The sequence below is a fragment of the Pyxicephalus adspersus genome, chromosome 2 (genome assembly GCF_032062135.1).
Source record: "Pyxicephalus adspersus chromosome 2, UCB_Pads_2.0, whole genome shotgun sequence".
Lineage (NCBI taxonomy): Eukaryota > Metazoa > Chordata > Amphibia > Anura > Pyxicephalidae > Pyxicephalus > Pyxicephalus adspersus.
In genome coordinates, this window is record NC_092859.1 from 95496416 (window position 1) to 95520844 (window position 24429).

A 24429-nucleotide genomic window follows, 5' to 3' on the forward strand; every position below is an offset into this window, starting at 1 on the left:
TGGGTTGGAGTTCTTCCAGTTTAATTTTTATTTATTTTTTTTAAACAGCAATGCAGATATAACAGGTCCCTGTTTATTGGCAATAAATTAGAACCCCATGTACCTTTTAATATTTAAGCTACAGGCTATTTTTAGGTGCTTTTACCCAGGATTTTAATTTTTGCAATAGGAAAAGGTGACTTTTATATATTACCCGCTCTTCTTGGGATTTGGGACGAATTAGCACTCTGTACACTGCAGTAAGTTGTTACTGGAGAGGTATACACCTTCAATGGGGTTATTGGTTCCAAGGGCAACTAACGGCGATAAATTACCCCACTTTTTTTTTTTTTTTTTTTTGTCTCCCTTTACTTGCCGATGCAATGTGATATATAGTTGTATGTAAAAAAAAGAGGCTGTGTCATAAAAGGGCCAAACTAGACAATTTGTATAAACTGTTTATTTGGTGTCATCACAAAATTGGTATATTTCTTGTAACATAAAGTTTATAATCTTGCACAGTAAATACAAAGTCTTGTAACCATTTTGATGAAATGGACAAAGAATAGAAAAAGGTTTAATCCATTAAAAAAGTGTTATGTTTTAGCAACCAAGTACGGTTGCGCTGTACTAAAATGTACCTGTTTGGACTGCTTTTAACTTAAAATAACAGTCTCCATAAATATTGAGGCAGTCTAGACTAAGACAGTATGAGGCAGATTGTACCAAAGGTACACAGTACATTATATGCAAATATTCAGCAACTAAAGCAAAACTGTACCGTCTCCACATCAGTGTATTAATAGTTCTCTATAAAAATACATAGCAAATCTTTCTTGGCACTAACACTTTAGGTAAATACTGACACAGGATGAGCTAGATACACAATGCATAAATATTGGAATATACAAGGAATATATACAATAATATTCTGAAAACAAACTGCATTTTACCACATAAGAGAACATACATAGTTTGGTTTACATAAACTGCCACAGCCATGTTTGTGCAAATACACTTGCCATTAAAACCATTCTCCCATGTAGAAAAGCTAAAAATCAAGACAAGATGCATTGTTTACAGGTAATAGATTTGCAGAGACTCCCATGGTGTTGTATATTAGCTTTTTAAAGGCAAAGTATAATAAATATATTTTGTTCATGTACGCTCTGCTGAGAAATGACTGTGTGGTTCAAGGTCATTATTTTAAGTTCAAGAAAATACAATAATTTGGTACATTTTAAAAAATATATTAAAATAGATTCCCACAGTTAGTACCAGATTGAATTCATTTGATGTTTCTGTGAGTTGCCTATGCAATAATATATATGCCTTCCACAAAAATAATTCAACATTTGTTTTTAAAAGTCTTTACCTCCAATGATGAGAAAAAGGTGTATGTAGACATGAAACTTTTCACAATGCTAAGGTTGCCTTGTGCTAAAAGCCAGTTATTACTGCTAATTAGTCTGATGTACTAGTGTAAAAAGAAGTAAGTGTGCTAGAATTCCCTTCCAATCATCTGAAAAGCCAACTCCTTTCACCTTTGAATACCCAGACGTATGCAGAATATTTAGGTAAGCAATTTACTTAAGTAAGAAGTTTGCTTTTCACCTAATGAATAATTGAATACACAAAGTATTGCGTGAAGTTTTCAGCCTTATCTGCAAAACCTTTTAGAGAAAGTATGATGTATTTTCCATGAGCACCTATTTTAGGTTAATTCTGCATGTTTACTTGTAGTCATATTTTTAAATTGGGTACCAGGAGCAGCGTAGCCTAGATGTTGCAATAATTGCTAAACTGCTTAAAGTGACTCGTGGAAACTGAAAAATCAGAATAGGAGCTGTCCCTAGAAAGAAACTAAATAAAGTACTCATATTTACACAACTGTAACAACACAACTAACAACTTTATAGTACACTGTAGCAACATTTTGGGCTGGAAGGTAAACCCCTGAGCACAATGGATGACAAAGAGCTTGACACTACTGAGAGTCAGTTAATGCAAAGACTTCATGAGATGCTTTCTCTGCCATAAATGGAGATTTAAAGCTAAATATTTAGTTTCCTCTGCAGGAATGGCTTTTATACTGATTGATATATACAACATTTGCTTTAACAACTGCCAAGGGCATCCACCACAAAAGTATATTGTTTTTAATGTGTTGCTTAACTCAGACATGCAGCATATGAAAGATCACTAAAGCCAAATGCCACATTTTTTTACATGGTTAGGAAAGGGTTGGCCTCAAAATAATTAGCTTTGCATGTAAAAAGTTTTTACTGTAGTTGGGCTTTAAAGGAATGTTCATTAAATAGAATATGGAGGCTGCAATGATGACAAATTTACTTAAGTCGCAGACACCAAGGAAAAGGTTACATTAAAATAGAATCAATGAAATTATGAAGGCTTTTCTCACTGCCTTGCAGCATTACTTTAGCAAATATGGCTGCCTCAATTACATCTCTATAAACTACATGAATAGGAGGAGGTGCTTTTAAAGATTTTTTTTTTTTTTTACATATACATACTGACAACATCATAAAGTTGATCTCTTTACCAGGTGTACATAAAACCCATTGAAAAAATGATACAGTCCTTTTATTCTGGAGTGTCCACAAATGCTGCTCGTTGCCAAGTAAACATTCTAGACGGTGAATAGCAAGAAACCGTTGGAAAGTTTTTTGAACATTTCTTTAGATAGTGATGCTTACTAAATGTTGCTGTACCCTAGCACAACATCAACCACACTATTCGGAGTGGACATGTAGCCTATAACAGTGGCTCAATGGAAGGAATGGAGTAAAACATAATAAATATATAAATAAAAACAATTCATCACAGCTCCATTAACAGTCCCCATATTATGTGATTTGAGTGCAAGTGCAATGTGCATCTTTGCAAACCAGATGACTGGCTAAGACAGCATTAAGAATTTTCACATTAAGACTTAGATCAAAAAAAATTACTGTAAACAATTTCAAGTTTAAAATATTTTAGTGTTTAAATCTTGTAATTTTTCTTTAAAACCTCCAGATACTGCTGTCTTGCTTGGGAAACAAGATCCTGGTCATTGCTTAGGTTTCTCATGGAACCACCTGTTGAACCCACAGGAGAGACTCTGGCACACCCAGTATCCAGATCTGCATTTGCTGAAAATAAAAATTACAAATTTAAACATGCTATATGAAAAGAATGAATTAGGTACAACTCTCGTTTGGCCAACTAATTATATCACAATATTTAGTACAGATTCCTTTTCTAAAGCTGCGTACACACTGCCAATTTTTGTCGTTGGAAAGGATCTTTCACGATCCTTTCCAACGACAAGGGAGTGCACGATGCATGAACGGTGCTGTACATACAGCACCGTTCATGCTCTATGGAAAGGGGAGGGGGAGAGCGACGGAGCGGCACCCTGCTGCGCGCTCTCCCCTTCACTTTCATTACGATCGGCTGTCGTCCATCGTCCGTGGATCCGGCAGGTCGGTCGTCCGGACGATGGACGACACCGACTGTACACACGGCAGATTTTCGCCCGATAATTGGCCGATGCCGATTATCGGGCGATAAAAATCTGACGTGTGTACGTAGCTTTAGTGTTTACTGCTGATCTGAATAAATTTTCTTATCAGCAGCAGCTCTAAAAGTGCTCATCATTGCACTGAAATCTGTAACAAAGGAAATTCCTGGATTCTAAAAAAAGATAATTCTTTTACCCCCCCCCTCCTGTGATAGTGAAGTAAATAGATGTACATTGGACTAACATCATCCTCCCTAAAGGATTTCCAACATTACAAGCACAATAGGCAGCAGATCATCGTCATCATACCATGCGTCAACTGTTAGTCTGGGAATACTGTCACTAAAATCTACAGTAACAAACAGCCCTTTTAAACATTTTCAATGTTAAGTAGCAAAAGCAATAAACACTAGACCAAGAAAAACATTTCTCTCAACATTCTGCTCCCGTTATCCCATTCCAGATATACTATAAGTGATTTTAAAAGACGATAAAAAGTTAATGTATTACCAATATAAGCAACCTTTGTAAACTGGTTAAGTTACCCATCTCATTAGTACACCCTAGTAGTAGCATGTAATGCTGTCCTGTTTATAAGGAATCAAAAACATTTTGGCCAAAAGCAAATAATCTGTTAAAACAATGTTACAATGTGATGCCTTACCTTGGTCCAATTCTTTAGTGATATTCTTTTCCAGCTCCTGCTGCATCTGGAATACATATTTGCACTGCTGGTGAGTATAAACAATTTAAAATGCACATTGCATAGACAACGAGAGAATAAGGTTTACATTTATTACGATACATCAATTCAAACACATTTTGAACGTTAAAATGCTTCTTATTGATAAAAGGAGTTGAGAAAAAAGTCACATGGATGTTTTGCAAATATCACTTCTGCCTGTAGAGCTTCAAGCTAAATATTTCCTCATAGATGAAATATATATATAGCAGTAAGATAACATGCATGAGAGACGAATTATGCAGATATGCCTATGAACAGAATCTGTTCATACGGATCAGTTTCGAGGTAATCAATTACTATGTTTCTCTGTTTTTGATTTTTTTAAATCCTGCTCAGATCACACATACTTGATAAGAACTGTGACCTCGTGAACTGTGAAAAATCATTTACAAAAAAAAGAGAGCTGTAAGGTTGCCTATGAACACTAAAGAAAAATCAGATATGCTGGTATATAGATATAAATAGGACACTGGGGTAAGCAGGTGGTGCTTGCACAGGCTATTTTAGTAAGATGTACAACCTGTGTGATTGGCAGTAGATAGGCTTAGATCTGGATCTGGATATAAATCTAGAACAGCGGCTAACAGGTGTCTGCCTTAACCCTGTGGGTGATAGTATAAGATTTTTATTTGGAAATTCCTCTCTTCCATTACAAGAAGGGGGCTCAGATCACTAGATAAGTAACAGTGAAACAGTGAGACCAGTTAACTTGTCTAACCATGCAGTATGCTTATCAAGACTTATTTTTAATTTTTACTGTATCCTTACATTTGATGTAGTCATACAATGACTGCTGCCTGAATGGACACCTCTTGTAGTTTATAACAATTTAGATGGAAGTTTGGTCATCACTTTTTTAGGTTCAAATGAAAACACATAACAACTTACCTTTACAAAGTAAGCTCCCATTTCATTAGCAGTAAAACCACTACCAACTGGATTGAGAAAACTCCCTCCAAGTCCCAGACTTCGGCTTAGAGCTGGGGTACTGCCAAGACCTCCAAGTGTACTTGTATCCAAAAGCGGGTTTCCATTTAGACTTCCATTCAAAAAACTGCTTGCAAATAAAGATTTGCTCCTTTGCCGTTCATTAAGTAGCTTAGCATTGGCTTCTGTAAGCCTTTCATTTGCTCTGTAAAATGGTAAATAAGATTTTTTTTTGTTTTCTGCAGAAGTGGTTAAACATAGCTTTTACAGTTACAGTGCTGCATATGTTAATAAATGTTGCTCACCTTTCTAGTTTGGAAGCCAGTGATTTTCTCATTTTCTGCTCCTCTGCATGCAAGTCTTTGATTCTATTGAGCTCAGTCAGAGTGGAGTCTTTATGGCTCATATTTTCTTCCTGTTTATTCTTAATTTTGCTTAGTTCCGATTCTAATTCCTGAATTCTCTGTTCCATCTGATTCTTGGCTGTTGTATCATTTTCAGCTCTCAACTGTTCTAGCTTGTCTTTTGATGCAGCTTGTGTCTGGAAAAAATGTGCAGTTACTATCAATTGACCTTTTTAGTATTACATAATTGTAAGATTGCTCACATTCGCAAAATTAACATAAAATAAGTGAGCTCCAGTTCGTTAGTGTTGCAGCTTTAAAACAGCTTTCAGCTATTTGCAAAGCTGAAAGCTATTCTAGACTTCTGCACTGTCATATGTTTAAGACTTCTACATTGTTACATGTTGCAAATCTTCAGTCCCCTGAACAAAGTGCCAAGCTAAAACTGGACCATGGATTTAGTTTAGTTTACAATAAAGACAGCAGCAGGTGAGGTGATAGAGAATCTATACAAAGTTGTATACTGTAGGTAGTATACCAAATTATTATGAAAAGTATCAACTGGTATAATCTCTGCAAGTAATTCTTCACTGTATACCTGTAGAAATATATTGACCTCTTCCAGCTTTTGTCGTAACTCTTGCCTGCTTCTTTCATCAATTTCTCTTTTATACTGCTCCATGTAACTTTGATCTATTTTACTTGAACTGATGTGCCTTCTTAGCTCAGCCACTTCCTCTTCCATTTGCCTCTTGCTTCTTTCTAATCGTTCATGATTCTTGTGCAAAGTTTTCATTGAAGATAACTGTTCATGCAAGTCACGATTTGAAGCCTCTAGTTGAATGTATTTGCGGGATTCTCTTTCCAAATTTGCGGAAAGTTCTTCAATCTGAGAAAAGTAATAAACATGTTAGAAAATTACAAAACTAATTAAAAAGAGGTTGCTAAAACAGAAGAGATTTAAACAAGACTGTTAGGGTAGGTTCACATGTGACTCTACATTGCGTGACTGGCACCTCACCTTCTCTGTGTGCCCCTCTTCCCTGAGCTAAACTAACCCCCTCTTCCCCACCACAGATTTATAGTTACAGAGATAAGTCTAAAGGCTGTAATGGTAGGCACGGCAAAGGTGGTTCTAGATGTTGACAAACAGCAGAACCCGCCTGGAAAGGTTAGTATAGCTCAGGGGAAAGGGACACATGGGGATAACTGAACTGTGTTTACTACTATCTTACTGCAAAACACATGTGTATACACATGTGTATACACACACATACACACGTTATGTAAAAGGTGCCGACAACCATAGTAACAGAATAATGTTTAATTTTGAACATTTTGCATCTGACCCTTAACGAAGTATTATGTAACTTTCATCTGTGTTGTTGTTCTCTGAAACGCTGCTCAGTTTACATTGTCTTTCATAATGTCTAGAAATGCTTTCACAAAACCAGTAGAGGCAAGACAGAATCTGGCATTTATGATGTTTTAGCCTCTGTTGGGTTACATTCAAGTCACTTTGTCAGTATGAGAGCCACTAAAATTGGATGGCTAGTGGCTACCTGAATAGTAGTGCCTGCAACATTTACATCGGCCTAATTCAGTACTCCACAAATCTTTTTAGGTCTGATGTCCAGGGTTGGAGGATTTGAACTGCAGGTAAGTGATAACATTACCTTTTCCTTTAGTTTGAGGACTTCACTATCTGTTTCATGGTGTCTTCTGTTGGAACCTTCTTTCCGACTGGTTGACTGTTTTTCACTATTTTCATATTCCTTCAATTTTCTCTTAGTGGTCTTTAGGAGTTTCTTCAATCTAATGTGACATAATAATTACAATAGGCAGAAAAGTAAACAAACATAACAATACATAATATGAAATATTTGTAACTGCAGTCTTGTGAGTGGGCTCGCAATGTGACCCTGTGTTCTTGCACAATATAGCCAGATCCAAAAAATTTTCTAGCTACAGCAAAAGTCTTACAGTTCAACTCAAAGAAAAAAAGTGTGACCCAATTTCCTAATAAATGGTCAGTGCATCCTTACTTCAGTTTCCTTACTTCCTGACCATTATGTATATCTATTGATATCAGAATCCTGTGATGGTCTTCACAAAACACAATGGGGAGTAAAAAAGGATCTCTTAAAAGCTAAGGGATATTCCTTTAAAGACCTTTTTCACTTTTTCACCAAAACAGGTTTTCCCTTTGGAAGTTTCATCTCATAGTCTTTTTCTGTGACAATAAATTTTAGATATACATGGCGTTCTGTTCTGTAGACAATGATCGAAAAGACCAAGGTCACAAACAGGCACCTAGCAGAAGAAAAACTCAGGAAGTATAAGAAAGGTGTGGGTGCTGAATCTGTGCAGTAGGTGTTTTCTGTTAGTACGGAGGGAATAATTCCTTATGGAGTGTTCGCCAACTTGGCTCTTTATTTGAGTGGGGACTGGGTTTGGAAGGATGAACGTGCCAAAACATTTTATTTCTTATTGTAATAGATTTTTTTTATTCAGAATACCAATTTATAATGTCCCAATTTTAATGAGAGAACAATCTAAATAAAAATGAATTTGCACTATATACAATCTGCTTTTTGGTTCTAACCTTCTTGCACACACAGAAGTAAGAACCCAACCCTTCCCTATCATACATAAAACAAAACTAAAAAAGGTTCTGGCTGTACATGTACATTAAGTTAATAGTTAGGGATGTTTCAGTTAGAGTAAAAAGAGAAAAGGTGGTTCTGCAAGTATACCAATGCTGCAAAGGTGTGCATAAAATCCTAAAGTGTTTTATGATGAGTTTGGGAAAGGGAAGCCTAACTAATTTCACCCTTTTAAGTAAGCTAATGTATTTTTCAATATTACTATATTAATTGAATATACAAATGTATATTTTTAATTTATTGCATTATCCTTTAACAATTCGTTTATTGACGTACCCAGATATTTCATGCTGTAAGTCATTGTTTCTCTTCATTTCCTGATCAAATCGCTCCTCCATAGATTTCTTCTGATCGAACAATTTCCTTACTTTCTTTTTCTCATTTTGAACCTTGAACAATAAACAGAAGAAAAGAATAAAATCACGTGAATGATAAACGCCTAATATAAATTTTAACTAATGCCTCAAAGGTATATAATGCGAAATAAAAAACAGTTTAATAACTTTTATAACTGAGAAATAACTTTTGCTCCTGACAAAGATAATATGACCAAATACGTTCTGGACTGCTCTGCAATCAGTTGAAGGGCCTTTAAGAATCAAAATAAAATTCCTTCACCAACAATAGTATATAACCTACCTGTTCAACTAAATCTGCATTTGATCGATCAAGCTCTGCCAAGCGAACGCCTAATCGTGAACGTGACTTCAGCTCCTCTTCCCACAAATTTTGAGAGTCTTGTGCACTTTGAGACAGCACGGTTTGCTTATGCACCTAGAACATTGAATACATACAATATAAAGTGTCTTGTTTGGCAGAATGATATACTTAATATAGAATCAATATGAAAATATTACCTAAATGTGCTCAATGTCCTATAATACTATCTAAGTTCATGCGGGCGGTTTGGTGTGGATCAGTTACAGCTTCCCAATCCTAGCAGTACTTCCAAACATTTTACTAGCTTCAGACATTTATAACTTCCAACCCTTTTACCCTTTTATCATAACAGAAGTAAACTCACTCACTTTCTGTTTTCTTCCTACGTCACCCGATCCCGCGCTGCGCAGATGGGAATAAAGAATGCCGATCTCACTGTGCATGCGAGAGATTGGCATTTTTTTTAATCCCATTAAAGAAAAAGCTCTTTCTGCACATGCCCGAGAAGGAGCAGCCAGAAGCCTCCTGGGATCCATGACGTACGATCAAAACAGAAAGGGGCTTTACTGTTTTTTTTTTTTTTTTTTTTTTTATAAACCTCTTATAAAAACTTTTATAAAAAGAAGATCATTTTTATCTTATATAAAAGGGTTGTCTACCCTTTTATGTAAGCTAAAACATTTAGCTAAAACAACCATATCCAGCATCTAGGACTAATGGAACTGCCCTTTTAAACCAATATTTATATTACTTGAACCCATGCTCACATTTTTAGCTAAAGTTTATATACTAAAGTTCTAAACTGGACTCTACTTACCTGTTGGTTTATCTTCTCTTCCAAACCAATTTTTGAGGTTTGCAAACCAGTTACTAAATCTTCTAGCCGATTCCGAATCTGTCAAACATGTTGAGGATATTAGTGTACAAATATAGATCTACAACATGTGTATACAAATTAATATACTGTAAAATAGTGTACTAGTATATCAGAAATTTGCCATCTTGCCAAAATAAATGTTAGAACCTTCCACTGTAATATTGCAGAACATGGGGAAGTAGGAATCACACATCTACTTTCCTACAAAAGCAATACTCCTGGAAATATGATAGATTTAATTGAAGCTGTGGACTGATGTGGTCTAATGTTCTTCGTAAGTTCATCTGTGAGTTACTTACAGAAATGGATTCCTGAAGTTCTTTTTGAAGTGTGTCAATCTGTACAGACTGCTGTTTTGCAGTTGCTTCGATCTTGGCATTTTCAATTTCAAGCCTGGAAAAAAAGAACATACTGTGTGAAGAAGGATTGATTAGCCCTATCAGAGATTTTCTAATAATTCTCTGTAAAAAATAATGATCACTGTAGACCTGTGTTTCTTCAACTTTTTAACATTAAGGAACCCCTTGAAATGAGTTCAAGGTCTTCAGGGAACTAGTAATAAAATTCCTATATCCACAGCTCACAGTGCATTTGTGTGGTGGTCAGTGGGAAAAAAGCCTCTTACCGAAAGCCAAAAAGATCATTGGTATCGCTTAAACTTACCTGAGAAGCACAGACTGCTCATTGTTGAAGGAACCCCTAGCAACCTCAGGAGAACCCTAGGGGGCTGCCTAAAAAACACTGCTCTAGATATCAGACACTTTTAGAATTTTTAACTTAGAAAGCACAAATGGACTTGATCCTTATCCAAACATTGCACTGGACTATTGATTTGGGATGGAATAAGCCCATGTATAGCCATCCAAGATTACTGTAAAAGACAATGAAAAGATCCTAATAAGGTACTTTGCCACAAATTTTTCTCTGTCTATAGAAACATTTAACTACAAAATTAAAACACAAAACATGTACATATGCATTATACATGTATATATGTACATGTACATTATATACTCATTTTTAGTACTTTACTGCAACTAAGTAGAACAATACATTACAATTCCAGTAAAATTAGTAAACATACTTCTGTATGTGTTCCTCCAGTTGCTTAAATGACTTGTCACTGCCAGCTGTTGCAGCCGAGAGCTCCTGCACTTTTTGGAATGCTGCAATCACTTCCCTCTCTTTATCGTCTAATAAATTCTTTAACTGATGGTTACGTCTCTCTGACTGAAGGAATTGCTCTTCTAGATCCTGCACCTGCAAAAGGAAACACACAAATAATATTTAACTATCCCTATGTACTTAAAGGACCAAGAACCTTTTACATAACCTCCACTTAAAACAAAAGACTTTTTATATACCTTAGTCCTGAACCTTTCAAGTTCTTTGTGAAGGTGCTGTTTCTCTTCTTCTAGGTCATTCCGATAACGTGTTATAACTTCAAGTGATGCCTCAGACATTGACAACTTCTTCAAAGCATCAGCAAGCTCCTGTTGTAGCTGTCTTACAGAACTCTGAGAAAAAAAAATCTTTAGCTGACACCAATAGCATATGTTAGATGTTTCACCATTTCCCTAACTACACCTAATTGTATTGCACCATAGCCACCAATGCAGAATTTTAGGATGGGCATAACTTCCAGACAACTAAATTTCAGGAAGCCAACAATAGACATGATAAGGTAAAGCTACATACACACTTCCAATTATTATCGTTGGAAAACGAACGACGAACTTTCATGCACGATATATAGAACGATCGTATAGCACCGATCCTGCACATAGAGCTAACGACACGATCGTTCATAGATATTGTACACACAATAGATACGATCGTTTGAGCGATAGAGGAACTATGTGCACGACAGGAAAGTGAACGGACGTTCGTTCATCACGCATGCTCTGAACATGGACGATCAACGAACGACCGTACACACGAACGATGCTCAACGATCGTCGTCCAATCCGATCCGTCAGTCCGGTCGTTCGTTTCCAGCGACTTTCCTCGTTCGTCGGCGTCGTTGGTTACTTTTTTACCAACGATTTTTTGCCCAATCGATCGTTCGTCGTTCGATTGGAACGATAAAAATTGGAAGTGTGTACGCACCTTAAGACTGAACTCCAGACAGATATTAGGATAAAGTTTTGGGAGAGGTATCACTTGGGACCTATTGGGTGTCCTGCATTTAAATGTGCCGACAAGGAACATTCTGAAAGAAGGAAAAGCCTTGCAAGTTCTTTGCTGCCCCCTAATACTCCAATACATGCTACAGTGGGGAAGTGATCAGTCTGTGAAATGTCAGGTTACCAATTTGGTTCTGCTGTCTGACATGGCCCCAGGACTGAATGGCTATAAATACATATTCTCATGCAGAAAGAAAAACAACCATATGTGTGTTTTGTGTATTTGGCTTTTTTTTATGCCTGGAGTTGAACTTTAACCTAAACACATGATATGGAACTATATAATGGAATAATATAATCAGAACATACATAACATTATTAAAAAAAATGGTTACCTCCCGTTCAACTTTTTCGGTCTCCAGCCTATAAACTTGTTCTCGGAGCTCATTAGACTTATTGATTAAGTCCTTGTTTCTTTCTTCAACTATCTGAACTTGCCTCTCAGTGTCAGCTCGCAGCTTGCTGAAAATATCTGTAAACCTGTCTTGTACATCACTGACTGCTTTTTCCTTGATGATGCCTTTATTCTGGGCATCGTCTAACTGTTGGCGGAGCTGCATGTTTTCACTAGTAATTTGGGCCAGTCTTTCCTGCATCGTCTCCTGTTTTATACTGCTTTTGTTGGTCTGGTCTCTCTCTGCCTGAAGTGATCGTTCAAGCTCTTTTATTCTGCTCTGCGTTTCTTTCAGGTCTCTTAGAGAACTCTCTAGGAGGAGATTTTTTTCTTGTAGAGATAAGCCAGTTCTATGAAGGTCATTTTCAAGTGCATTTGATTTAGCTTCAACTCTGCTAAGCTGCTGGGACAGATTATTGTGGCTTTCACGCAGGCCAGAGAGATCATGATTCAATTTGTCTTTGGATCGTAACCAGTCATCACGCTCTCTTTGCAAGGTGCGCTCTGCTTCAGTTTTTGAAATCTGACTCCTTTCAAGATCTTGCAGGGCAGAGTTCAACCGGGAACGGACAGACTCTAGTTCAGTTTCCAGTCTTTCTTTGCTTTGCTTTTCATGCTCAAACTTTGAACACAGCATGTTTGTCTCGGTCTTTAATGCATTAAGCTGTCCATTGCACTGGATTACAGTTTGAGTTAAAGTTTCCTCATTTACTTTCAGATCTTTCCGTAGATCATCAATCTTTTCCCTCAAGGCTTCATTTTCATCTAAGTATCTACTCTCCTCTTCTTGATAACGAGATCGTACTTGCTCCAGTTCTTGTTTAAGCACATGGATTTCCTCTTGTATGGTTATGTTTTTCTGTGTTAATTCTTTCACCTTTACATTCGTTTCCGAGGGTTCACTTAGTACCTGCTAAAAAATTAGGAATGAGATCAGCTAGCCAGATGTTATGTCCTGCCAGCCAGAAAAGTAATGTGATTGCAATGCAATGTAAATGGCTCAAGATAAAGCTGGAGGAGGTGGGATTTGCAGACAAGGAATTCCCATCTAACATGAAATACCCCTGTATTGTATGATGGATCACTGTAGTCTATTCTTGTTATTACATAGAAATACCTTTTAACCATAATCATCAGAAAGCTTGAAAGAATTATAGAGAATAATTGAACCCTCCTTTAAAAAATTTGCCTTTCTGCTCTCTGCAGCAATACATGTTAGGAAATAAGAAATCCTATGGACCTTTTGTACATCAAAACAAGTAAATACCTACCCATAGCGTCAGAGGATAAAGGTCTGCAGTAGACTGCCTCACAGGGAGTACTGGCACAAAACACCCTTCTTGCCTTTTACTCCATCAATATTAAAAGGAAAGAGTTAGTAAATATTTTTGCAGCCCCTTTTTACACTATTTTGTTCAGTGTATTTTCTTCGTGTAGAGTAGCCATTTTTCCTTTTTTGTGTTAGACTCTCTAAATTAATGAGTATTAGTCTGATTTGCATACCTCAACACTTTTAGTAAGCAGTTTTTTGTTTTCTTCCTCTTCAGTTCTTCTCCTTAGGCTATTGAGAGCCTCTTCCTGAAGCAATCTTGCACTATGTTCTTGAGTATATAATCGCTGTGATTCATTGCGTTCTTCTTCAACCTGACAAAATAAACAGGGAGAATGGTTTTATAATACTTCTATTTAAGTGAAAAAAAACAACAACAATCTACACTAATAATGGGATTTCACAAGATAGATTATGAAGTCATCATATTTGTATAACACTTAGCAGAATGATATCCTAGCAGCTCTGCATACGTAGACGCAACTATGCCTACAGTGCTGTTAGGCACTCTGGGTACTGGAAGAAATCCTTAAAAAAAATAAAAACACTGTAATCACTATACGGTTGTAGTAATTGTGAAATAAGTGAAATTTTGCTTGACAAACACCTTGGGCCCGATTTATTAAAGCGCTCCAAGGCTGGAGAGGATACACTTTCTTCAGTGAAGCTGGGTGATCCAGCAAACCTGGAATAGATCTGGCCCAGGATTCAAAATATTTGCTAGGAAAAAGCAAATGATTTTGAAGAAATCTATTCCAGGTTTGCTGGATCACCCAGCTTCACTGAAGAAAGTGTATCCTCTCCAGCCTGGGAGTGCATTAAAAAAACAGGCCCCTTACCTCTAAATTCTCCTGCAGACTCTAGAAAAAAAATTTTCATCCCACACAACTGGGTTAAAATTACAATTAGAAAATAAAAAGTCACTATGCCAAGCTAACTGTTTTGCATACTAATAGCCTTTACTACATTTCCCTGGAATTGTACCAGTTTCATATTGTTCCTCAGGCTTCTCATTTCAAGTTCTAGGTTTCTTAGTGTCAGTTCCAGCTGTTGCTTCTCTTCTATTTCATGTCGGCACTGTTCCTCCTTCTTTCGGAGCTGCTCTTTACTCATATCTTGTAGCATTTCTGCACTCTTTCTCTTTTCTTCTTCTTGCTTGAGAGAAGATCTAACAACAGATACGGAAATACGGATATATGGAATACACTTTACAATGCTTACAGCAACAGAAAGCTATAATAAAATCAATATACTTATTTTAGGCCAAGTCAGGTTCTCTTTAAAATGTCCCTAAAAGGACATAGCTTTGATTACTTTTAGGTGTAGTGATACTCCGTAACGTACTCACCTTAAGCTGTTTACATCACTATCCCATTCCACTTTGTTGTACTCCATCAATGACTTTAGCTCTCGGTTTTTTTCTGACAATTGCTGCATTTCTTTTCGCTCTTCGCGCAGTTTTTTAACTTCTTGGGCAAGTAATGCATGTCGTCTGTTTTCTTTTTCTATTACTCGTTCATACTCATGAATAATATTTTGAATTTTTAACACATTTACTGAATCTAAGAAAAAAAATAATAAAGAAACATATGATATTCGCTCAGAAATACCTGACAACTGATGTATGAAATTATTTTCCATCCATTATTTAGCTTAAAATTATAGTCCAGAGCAGGGGTGTCAAACTCAAATACACAGAGGGTCGAAATTAAAATCTCAGACCAAGTAGGGGGCCAAACTTAAAATTTATTTAAATAAATAGGAAGTAATTCCTTCAAATTAAAAATAAAACATTTTTATATGGAACAAAGAGTTATTGCTTAACATGCAATCTGGAACAAGAAAATACTTGGCAATGCAATGTAAGCACTAATTGGCCCCTAGCTACAGTTCCTTAATAGATTTGAATAAAGATGGCATGAATGTTAATAATCAATTGACACCAAATAATGAAATGAATGTTACACATGTATAAATTATGCGCTCATATCGGATATCTACAAAACTCTTGTTAGAAAAGAAAAAGTAAGTTATTTACATAAGGGACAGAAAAGAGTGACATCTATTTTTGATGGTTTCACACATTTTACACAGATGATTACCTTGTACTTTTTTGTTTCCTGCAGAACTGAGTAATTCTTTTTCTCCTGCTGTGTGCTAGGAATAGCAACCGTTCTCAGAAGAGAAACAGAAGACAAGTGATGCTGGGACTTCAATTCCCAGCATTACTCGCGTCTATGGAACAGCCCAATGCGGAGCCGCATAGGCAGACAGCTGTTTCATAGACGCGAGTTCCCGGCATTACTTGCGTCTTTAGAGCTCTGTGGACGCAAGTGATGCCGTGAGTTGTGGTAGCGGCATCACTTGCTGCAGGAGGCTTTGGCGGGCAGGCGGGCCAGATGCCATTAATTTTCCCAAATTCTCGGGGGGCCAAACAAAATGACTTTGCGGGCCAGATTTGGCCCACAGGCCAGAGATTGACACCCCTGGTCTAGAGTTATCACACAAACAACACTCCAGAGGGAAGGGGGAGGGCTTCCGAGATGCACATCGGGGGCATGAGCAGACACTTTGTAATCCCTTTTATTGGACAGTTGCAAAAGTTTATTGTGGTGAGGAGAGATTATTGTGTTGAGACCTGTTAACTTAAAGGTCTCTTCTAGTTTTGTGACAGTGACATGGGTTTAACTGTAAATAATGTTAATTGTAGTTATTTATAAACATATTAACCCCACTAGCGTTCTAACTCTGTCCGTATTTTCATGCAAAAAGCATTACATTTTTTGCATGGAAATTAGTTTACATTGTAGGCCTATATTTCTTAGGCATAACTCACCGAAATATGTCCAATATTTAATAAATTTAATATTAAACTTTAAATAATAAAAAAAAAAAAAAACACACAAAAATCTGTTAAAAAAAAAAAATAGAAACCTGTAAAATAGGCTGTACAGTAGCATGTAATAAATAAATTATATATATATAATATAATTATTTATATATAAAGATTTCCTTGTATTGGACTCAATACAGCTGTTTTGTATTGCATTCAATACAAAATTATTTGAATTTCCCGCCGCTCCTCCCATCTCGCTGAAGATCGAAGAAAGAAGACGTGTCCCGAGGACCTGCAGGGACCAGCAGGATGCCGGGGGACGCCAAAAGAACAAGGTATGTAGTTTTTTTTTTTTTTAATGTTTTTAGCCACCTCGAGTGTTACTCAGGATTACCACTTTTGCAGTTAAAATCCACCCCGAGTCACACTCGGGATTACCGCTAGGAGGGTTAAACAAACACATTAATCTGTAAATCTCTCTTCTTTATGTCATCTGGCATTTATCCAGACTGGACAAAATAAAAAACACAAGCCTTTAGTATAGAACTGTCCCGACAGTACTCATTTACATAATCCAGAATAGTGAGCGCATACTCTAAGCGCAGGGCATCATATCTTTGTTCTCTAGGGGAGTGTCACCACTGTGCCTCTAATTCCCAGTGTACTGGTGAAAGAACGGTGCCGGCCTCACTGTGGATCAACCAGCATTAGCCTTCAAAATACAAATAGCAAAAGGGGGGGGGGGGGGGGGGGTAATTTAAAGCAAACCAATCCAATCATCAAAATGTTTACTTTACTTTAAAGAGGTAGACAACCCTTTTTATAGAAGGTATGGGAGTGCAGGGATGTACCTACATCATGCATCCCAGGAGGCTTCTGGCTCCTTCTGTGCATACCCAATAGAAGGTATATGGAGAAGCGGCTTTTTCCTACTAAGGAAAAAAAATGCCAATCTCATGCAAACCTGCATGTTGGTAGAACAATAGAGGCTGGATTGTTCATGAAAGGCCAGTTATCATCTACTGCCTGTAGACCATGCCCATTCAAAATAATTAGTTATGGTAGTATAACTAATTTCTTGTATAGTATAGCATTACAGTACTAGTAGTCGTATATTCTACAGTTCACTTTTTAAATACCTTGGCCTTCGAGGTTAAGTTGCTCAATCAAAAGCATTGCATTTCTAAATGCGGAGGTAGGCACTTCATATTCTTCAGTTACAGAGTCTGATGATTGAGAAGAATCATCCATATCATCCTCATCATCATCCTGAAAAAAAGAAAAACAATTTTAGATTCTGTACTTGAATTACTTCCTTTAAAATTTTTGTAAAATATTTTCTAAAAATAAAGGACTTTTAGAATGTGCTAACGGTTTTTTTTTCCATCCCATGAATAGTTGCAGTAGTAAACTTAAAAAAAAGTTTTTTGTTTTTTTTTGTGTGAAACAACGTAACACTGTAAACAACCATAAATAGCCTTAAAAATGCAGCTGACAGAGGATATGACCCACTTGGTTAAATCTTTGGTTTCTGTTAATATATTTCTGCTTTTCCAGGTCTTCAGGTGTGGAAGACAAGCCCAAACAAGGTTGACCCCATGTTTCTGCATTTTATTGTGGTAAATGACACTACATTGGGAACTCCCAAGATGGGAAGATGTAACTTGGAAAGGAGATCACACCAACAGAGAATAAAGGGGTATAGGAAGATTGAGGATGACTCAGATCAGCAAACAAAACAACAAGAAAGATCACATTTAAGACTGATCCTTTGATAGTAAAAATAAAACACATATAAAAATATACCTTAGGCTTTGCATCAACAGGTTTAGTGGTTGTCCTAAAAAAAAAAAAAAAAAAAAAAAAAAAAATAAAAAAAAATAAAGAATTTAGAAATTCTGCTTGTATTGTACTATAATGTTTAAACATAGATTACACGGCGAATTCTTCAATGGAACACTAAATTTACTACAGTAAACACAAAATTCAATATCTATAGAGCCCAATTTCTCTTTAGCCTTCACTGTGTGTACAGCTGCAGTAAGTCTTTGGAATTTCAGTGAAATCTGGTGACTGTAACTCATGCACATACGCTTTGATCTTAGCGTTAACCATGATTGCGACTGTAACTGAAATTTGGCAACTAAAAAAAACTCATCTGTATCTGACTTCAATATCACCAAACCACAGTGGATCAAATATTTCTAGTGCATTAAAAAATGTTTAAAAGAGAAGATTTTGTATGGCAGTCTGCTTTCTGCTTTCATACCAGAGGGTTGTTATTACAGAAAAACTGAGCCAGTCAGACTTACCTTATCTAAACTAAGACAAAGAGGGGACTGAGACTTTCATCTGAGGAAAATAGTAAAAGTTTTCCTTCATGACACCTTTAATAGGTGTCTATTATAACAGCATTAGAGAAGTGCATATTCCTGAAAAGCTGCCACAGACTACCAGACCAAGTTGTTCAATATATTACATTTAGTCATATACCTTTTGCCAGGTTTCTGTGATGATTCACTGAGTGTACTGTCATCAATTCCATCAAGCATATCTCCATTTTCTGTACGTCTCGGTTTAGAAATCTTCTTTATATCTTCTTGCTTTGATCCAGACTGGACAATTTCTGCAACAAGTTTACCATTTTTTCTGTAAGGAAAGCAAAACAGGCCTCTGTGAAATACTATGAAATTCTAAAGATGGCTGCAGCCAAATACTTTGTTAAATTACTGAACGCCGCTTGACCACTGAATCAAATTATGTGAATCATTCATATTTGACATTTTTTTGGCCATTGCATAATGTAATTGGGTAAAAATATAATTTTGCCATTGCTAAATCAAGTAAAGGACGTGTAAGAAGCAGTGTTAAAAGCTTTTTTATAAACAGCTAGAGGTAAAAGGATGGCTATCTATGGAGATATGCCAAGCACTGCAGTTTTAGGAGCTGAACATACCTTTGTTTTACAATACTTGCAAAAATGGAGACAAAGAAATATTTTATTTACCTTAAAGCAAGTTTGTCTATTTGTCTATATGTCTACCTAAACATAAAAATACATACTGTCAAAGGGCACAAATATATGCTGCATACATTTCTTTATACTAGTCTTTAAATCAATTCCTTTGTAAGTCTGAGGTAAAGAGATGCAGTAATACCTGGGTTTGGAAAATAAAATTTAGTCTTAAACCTTTATACATCTGCAGGCCTACTTGTGAAAAAAAAATATTTTGCTTCATTGTGTAGCTAACCTAATCTGCCCCAAGAAAACCATAGACCCTTAAGTTAGCATGAGTTGTTACACAGATGTTTGTAACAGTTGCTCTGCCATTTGAAGGATTTCATGCTGTTAACACACCGGTTCTTTTACAAAGGAAAAATAATTAATGTGGATGTTATTTTCATTTCCCATTTGACTGAAAACAGATGTCACCTTTATTTATTTGTATTTTAAATATGCTATTAAAACATTTAATAAACAATACCATCATTGTGTGTATTATTCCAAGTTTTATTTATATTTTCTACATTTACATACTGACCAAGTTGCCCAGCAATTGACTGGACAAAAGTTAACACTGCTGGGGGTGCCAGAGCCAAACAAAATAAAGCCCTACTACAACAAACAATTTTACCTAGTTGTATCAACTTTTTGATTTTGTTTTAAATATATTAATAAAAGACTACCATTGTAAGCATCTCTGGAAGTGTTACATGGTTTATTACAACTGCTTTTGCTAGACAGATTGGCCTGGTAAAGGAAAAATGAACAAATCTAGCAGCAGGTATGTTTTAGTGGGAATGATTATACTTAAAAAAGGGCTCTATATATTCCTTTACTACCCCCCCAGAACTAATGTATTAGGCTTCTTTTAACTCAGTGTGGCAAAGAACATCTTGCTAATAAATTACATAAACTGTACTGCACAGTTTATTGTGAACACTGAAATGTTATAAATATATTGAAAGCTTTTGGATGAGCCAAAATATATTTAGAACACAATATAAAAATGAAATCACTGAAAGATTAAGAAATTCAGGAAAATTGTCTTTTACATATCTACTTACTCTTTATGAGAACTGGATTTTGATTTGGGTTGAATATTTGATTCTGACTGCAGCTCACACTCATCGTCACTGCTTCTTTTGGAACTCTCCAACACCAATTGTTTTTTTACATTAGTCTTTTCTCGTTCAACCTGTAAATTGGGAAAATTAATTACTTTATGAAATAACTTTACTTAATGAAATACTACTTGCAGTTTCCTATGCACATGCATCTATTAATGATTGAAAAGTGAAGCACGCACACAACATTGAGACAATGAATTTTAGCATTTATTTTAAATTAATGAGAATCATCTGAACCCAATAAAGCCTGATTAACAAAAGAAAATTTAAAATTTTCATGATTCACAATTAGAATGCAGCTTCAAGATGAGAATGAGACAATGTAACTGAAGAACACACCACAGCAGAAGGACAGTGGGATGATGATGGACTGAAGGTAAAGATGACACCCAGAATATATCCACAGTGCAGGATCCTTTCAAATCTTTTTCTACAGGGCAACAGAGCTGAACATTATTTTTTTTAATGTTCAGAAAGAAGCAAAGAAAAAGGCCCGAAGAATGCACACCTCTACCTCTTTTTGTAGTTGTGACCTCTCTCTTGTCAAATTCAGGAATTCCAACTGTAGCACTCCTACCTCATTCTTAAATCTTCTCATATCTTGCTCCAGTTGCTTATCCAGATGCTTTTTAGGCGTATCATAAGACAAAGGTTGTGGCAGATGTTCTTCCCGATGATGAAGACCGTCCCTAACCTTCTGACTGGAGACTATAGATTGTTGCACCTCAGTTTTCTTCTTATCCACACAACCAACTTTATCACTAGATTGCGATAATGTATTGCTTAAAAAGACTGGATTTAAAAAACTCTTCTCCATGTGTTTGGTAGATAATGCGGATATATGTCCTACATTCTTCTTCACTGGAAAGTTGGAAATGGCAAACATAAAAGGTTGATTTTCTTTTCCATGCACATTAATAGAGTCTAAACCTGTCTCGCCATGGGTGCGACTAACCACATATTGTTCCTGTGTTTTGCTTTTTGCATCCCCACTCCAGTCAGTCGATTCGCTGTTTCCAAGACTCTTATCATCCTTATCCACACTAACTGGATACATTACAATATCAGTCGAAGTTTTTGCTCCTTCTCCAAGATGCTCTTCCAGACCCAGAGAGCTATGGCAGCTCTCCTCTTGACTTTCACTAGTTTTAGAAGAACCTTTTTTCTTCATTTTGGATATTTCCCCAAATTTCTGTTTCAGTTCTGCAGTTATGTCTTTAAACTGGGATTTTACGTCTTTTTTTTCATTGTCCACCCACATTTTTTCATATTTTTCTTCCCAAGGAAGCTCTGAGTCAGAAGACTCTTGGTTATCATCAGCATTTTCTACGTCAACCAGGTTCTCAAGTGTATGTTGGGAAATCGCCTCCTGATTGACTGGCTCAGGATTCACTTTAAAGTTGGACGCCATTAACATATGCTCATTCTCCATTATATATAGAAATACAAAACAATCAACAATAAAACGTTACATGCTGTTTAAATTACGGGTGCAAATTCATTATACTTTAATACATTAAAAAATAGTTTTTAGTGATATAAATTCATAACTTTGATGGCATGCTATCTTTGAAAGCACACAAAATACTATGTGCTCTATTCATAAAACAAGGTATCTGATTTGCCCTCCAATATTCCCTTGTGGGAATCACCCAGGTCCATGTGTTTGAGGGAATGTCTTTTTCCCAGTTTTATAAACAGGGCCCTACGTATAACTTTTCTAAGACATGTTTTTGATAGATGAATAAATGTCAGAATGCCAAAGGGTGCATGTTTTACCTGGGCTGACGGCTGAAAATTTTTGATATTACTATGTTAGAACAAAGACCACCCCTGAATGTGTGTCAGCCTCCTAATGGACAAGTGGACTTGCATGCCATATTAGAACAACTATCACAGGTACCACATTTCTATGTGTTTACCAAGTGGTAACACATTCACCAAGCACCTAACCAACATTTTTGACAGACCGCAAAAATCATTATTAGATGCTCCTGAAATGCTTTCCAAATGCTGTGGAAGCATTTGGGAATAAACCAATTGCCTTTAATATAAGTGATAGGTAGTATTTCAACACCTGCTGAATGTTGCTTGCAACATCAAAACCAAAGCACAATGATGCAAAGCAATGCAACAGAATGTCTTAAATGAAGGTTTGCATTAACACACTCACTTAGATTAGCAAGATTAGGCAAGACATTTCGCCAGAGCTTCAAACACCTATTGTAATATGTGGACAAGCTTTGCAGCAGGAGCAAAAACCTCAGTGGTGTGGTCTTAACTGTGCCCCCTCCACCACAAACCATCTAAAACCTTGAAGCTGCCTGAAGGCCTGAAAACATAGAAAGTATTGTGCAATGCAGTGGGGCCTCCACAGGCTTGCAGTTTTTAATAAAAGATTCCACATATGAAGTTATTAAAGACATATTTAAATTATTCTTAGCAGTACTGTAAAATACACCTGACACTGCAAAGCACTGATAGACTCAAGCATGTTAACTTCAATTTGTCCGGAGTGTTCACTAATCGATAAAAGGTTGGGCATAACTGTGTGACCTCTATAAATTGGGTGATTATTGTGACTGTATGTAGCATTTTTAATAATAAAAACATTTTTTTAAATTATGGCTTTAGCCTGCTTGATTGCCTTGAGTTCATAGCATAGGGTCAATTTAACAACATGACTGAGGTTGAAGTTTACTATTATGAACAATACTAAAAAAAACCCAAAGCAATAAGCAATATTTAAAAATATTGTGCATACAAGAAATTAATTAACTGATTTGTACAATTACAGCACCTGCTAGGGGTATTTACTGACCAGCTTTTCTCAAGTATTTAGTAACAAGGCACATATTCTATGCTTAATAACATTACTTCCACAAGGTTCCCACTGTTAATATTATAACTTACCTTTTGGTGATTCTGATCATTTATTATGGTTTTCCCATTTAGTAAACCTAATAAAAATAAAAATGTTGTTTGTTAGGTATCTGCTAAATCTATCTTGAAATTTACATTATGTGAATGTAAAGGTATTTTAATCTTTCAATCTTTGAAGAATCCTCTGCAAATTTTCATGTATTATAAAATACAATTGTAATTATTGTGTAATTTTCTGCCACCCACCAGCAAAAGTTTTTAAATACTGTGCAACAATAACGGAAACTGAGCTTGGACACAGGAAAAAACAGGAATCTACCCTACAGAAAACACATATATCTTTCCTCATTCTAAACAAAATGGTAAACCTGGAATTCTTCTTCAATGTGAAATTACAAATGACAGCAAATGTATTAAAAAGAGCCAGCAATAAAATATGTTTGTACAAGTTAAAAATAATAAACTGAACACCAACTATTTTAGCCCTACATGCAAATTAATTCATATGAAAAAAAAGAAAAGTTACCATTTTCCTTATTCTGTGAATTATGTGACATGTTCTTGGATATGCTTTGTATGTGATCTTTTTGAAGCACACGATCTTCATAGTCATCTTCCTGTACTGAACTTAATGTCACTGGCAAAGCTGACGCAGTCTTTGTTGAAGAACCGTCAAGCACAGTTTTAGGTGTGCTTTCATTAATTTTATGGTGGGATTGAGTGGCACCTCTCGGAGTATGAGACGAGTACTGAAGAGAATGGCTAGTCGAGTCCCAATCAGATGCATCTAAACAAAGCAGAATGGAAAAAAAAAAAAAAATTGAACAGTTATCTTATAATGTGAACTTTACCTATCCTAAAAGTACTTATAGTAACAAGTAGTATAGAAGTTCAGACACCCCGTGCCTGGTGTACACACAGCTTTGACTTCTTTTCAAGCTGAAA

At 36.1% G+C, this 24429-nt stretch overlaps 1 protein-coding gene across 1 annotated transcript in view; it reads right to left on the reverse strand.

Annotated features, from left to right (window-relative positions):
* Positions 1-424: 424 nt before the first annotated feature.
* Positions 425-24429, reverse strand: part of ANKRD26 (ankyrin repeat domain containing 26) — a 45307-nt gene continuing 21302 nt past the window's right edge. The window contains exons 20-42 of the mRNA XM_072402986.1: positions 24011-24271; positions 23515-23561; positions 21116-22027; positions 20539-20669; positions 18964-19119; positions 18277-18310; positions 17610-17739; positions 14983-15196; positions 14619-14802; positions 13808-13948; positions 12246-13217; positions 11089-11241; positions 10809-10984; positions 10024-10117; positions 9665-9742; positions 8827-8961; positions 8464-8576; positions 7198-7336; positions 6120-6410; positions 5483-5718; positions 5139-5382; positions 4170-4215; positions 425-3134 (exon numbers count right to left, since the gene is read on the reverse strand). Of these exons, the coding sequence (XP_072259087.1) occupies positions 2986-3134; positions 4170-4215; positions 5139-5382; positions 5483-5718; positions 6120-6410; positions 7198-7336; positions 8464-8576; positions 8827-8961; positions 9665-9742; positions 10024-10117; positions 10809-10984; positions 11089-11241; positions 12246-13217; positions 13808-13948; positions 14619-14802; positions 14983-15196; positions 17610-17739; positions 18277-18310; positions 18964-19119; positions 20539-20669; positions 21116-22027; positions 23515-23561; positions 24011-24271 (5036 nt within the window). The 3' untranslated portion in view covers positions 425-2985. The remainder of the gene's footprint in view (positions 3135-4169; positions 4216-5138; positions 5383-5482; positions 5719-6119; positions 6411-7197; positions 7337-8463; positions 8577-8826; positions 8962-9664; positions 9743-10023; positions 10118-10808; positions 10985-11088; positions 11242-12245; positions 13218-13807; positions 13949-14618; positions 14803-14982; positions 15197-17609; positions 17740-18276; positions 18311-18963; positions 19120-20538; positions 20670-21115; positions 22028-23514; positions 23562-24010; positions 24272-24429) is intronic.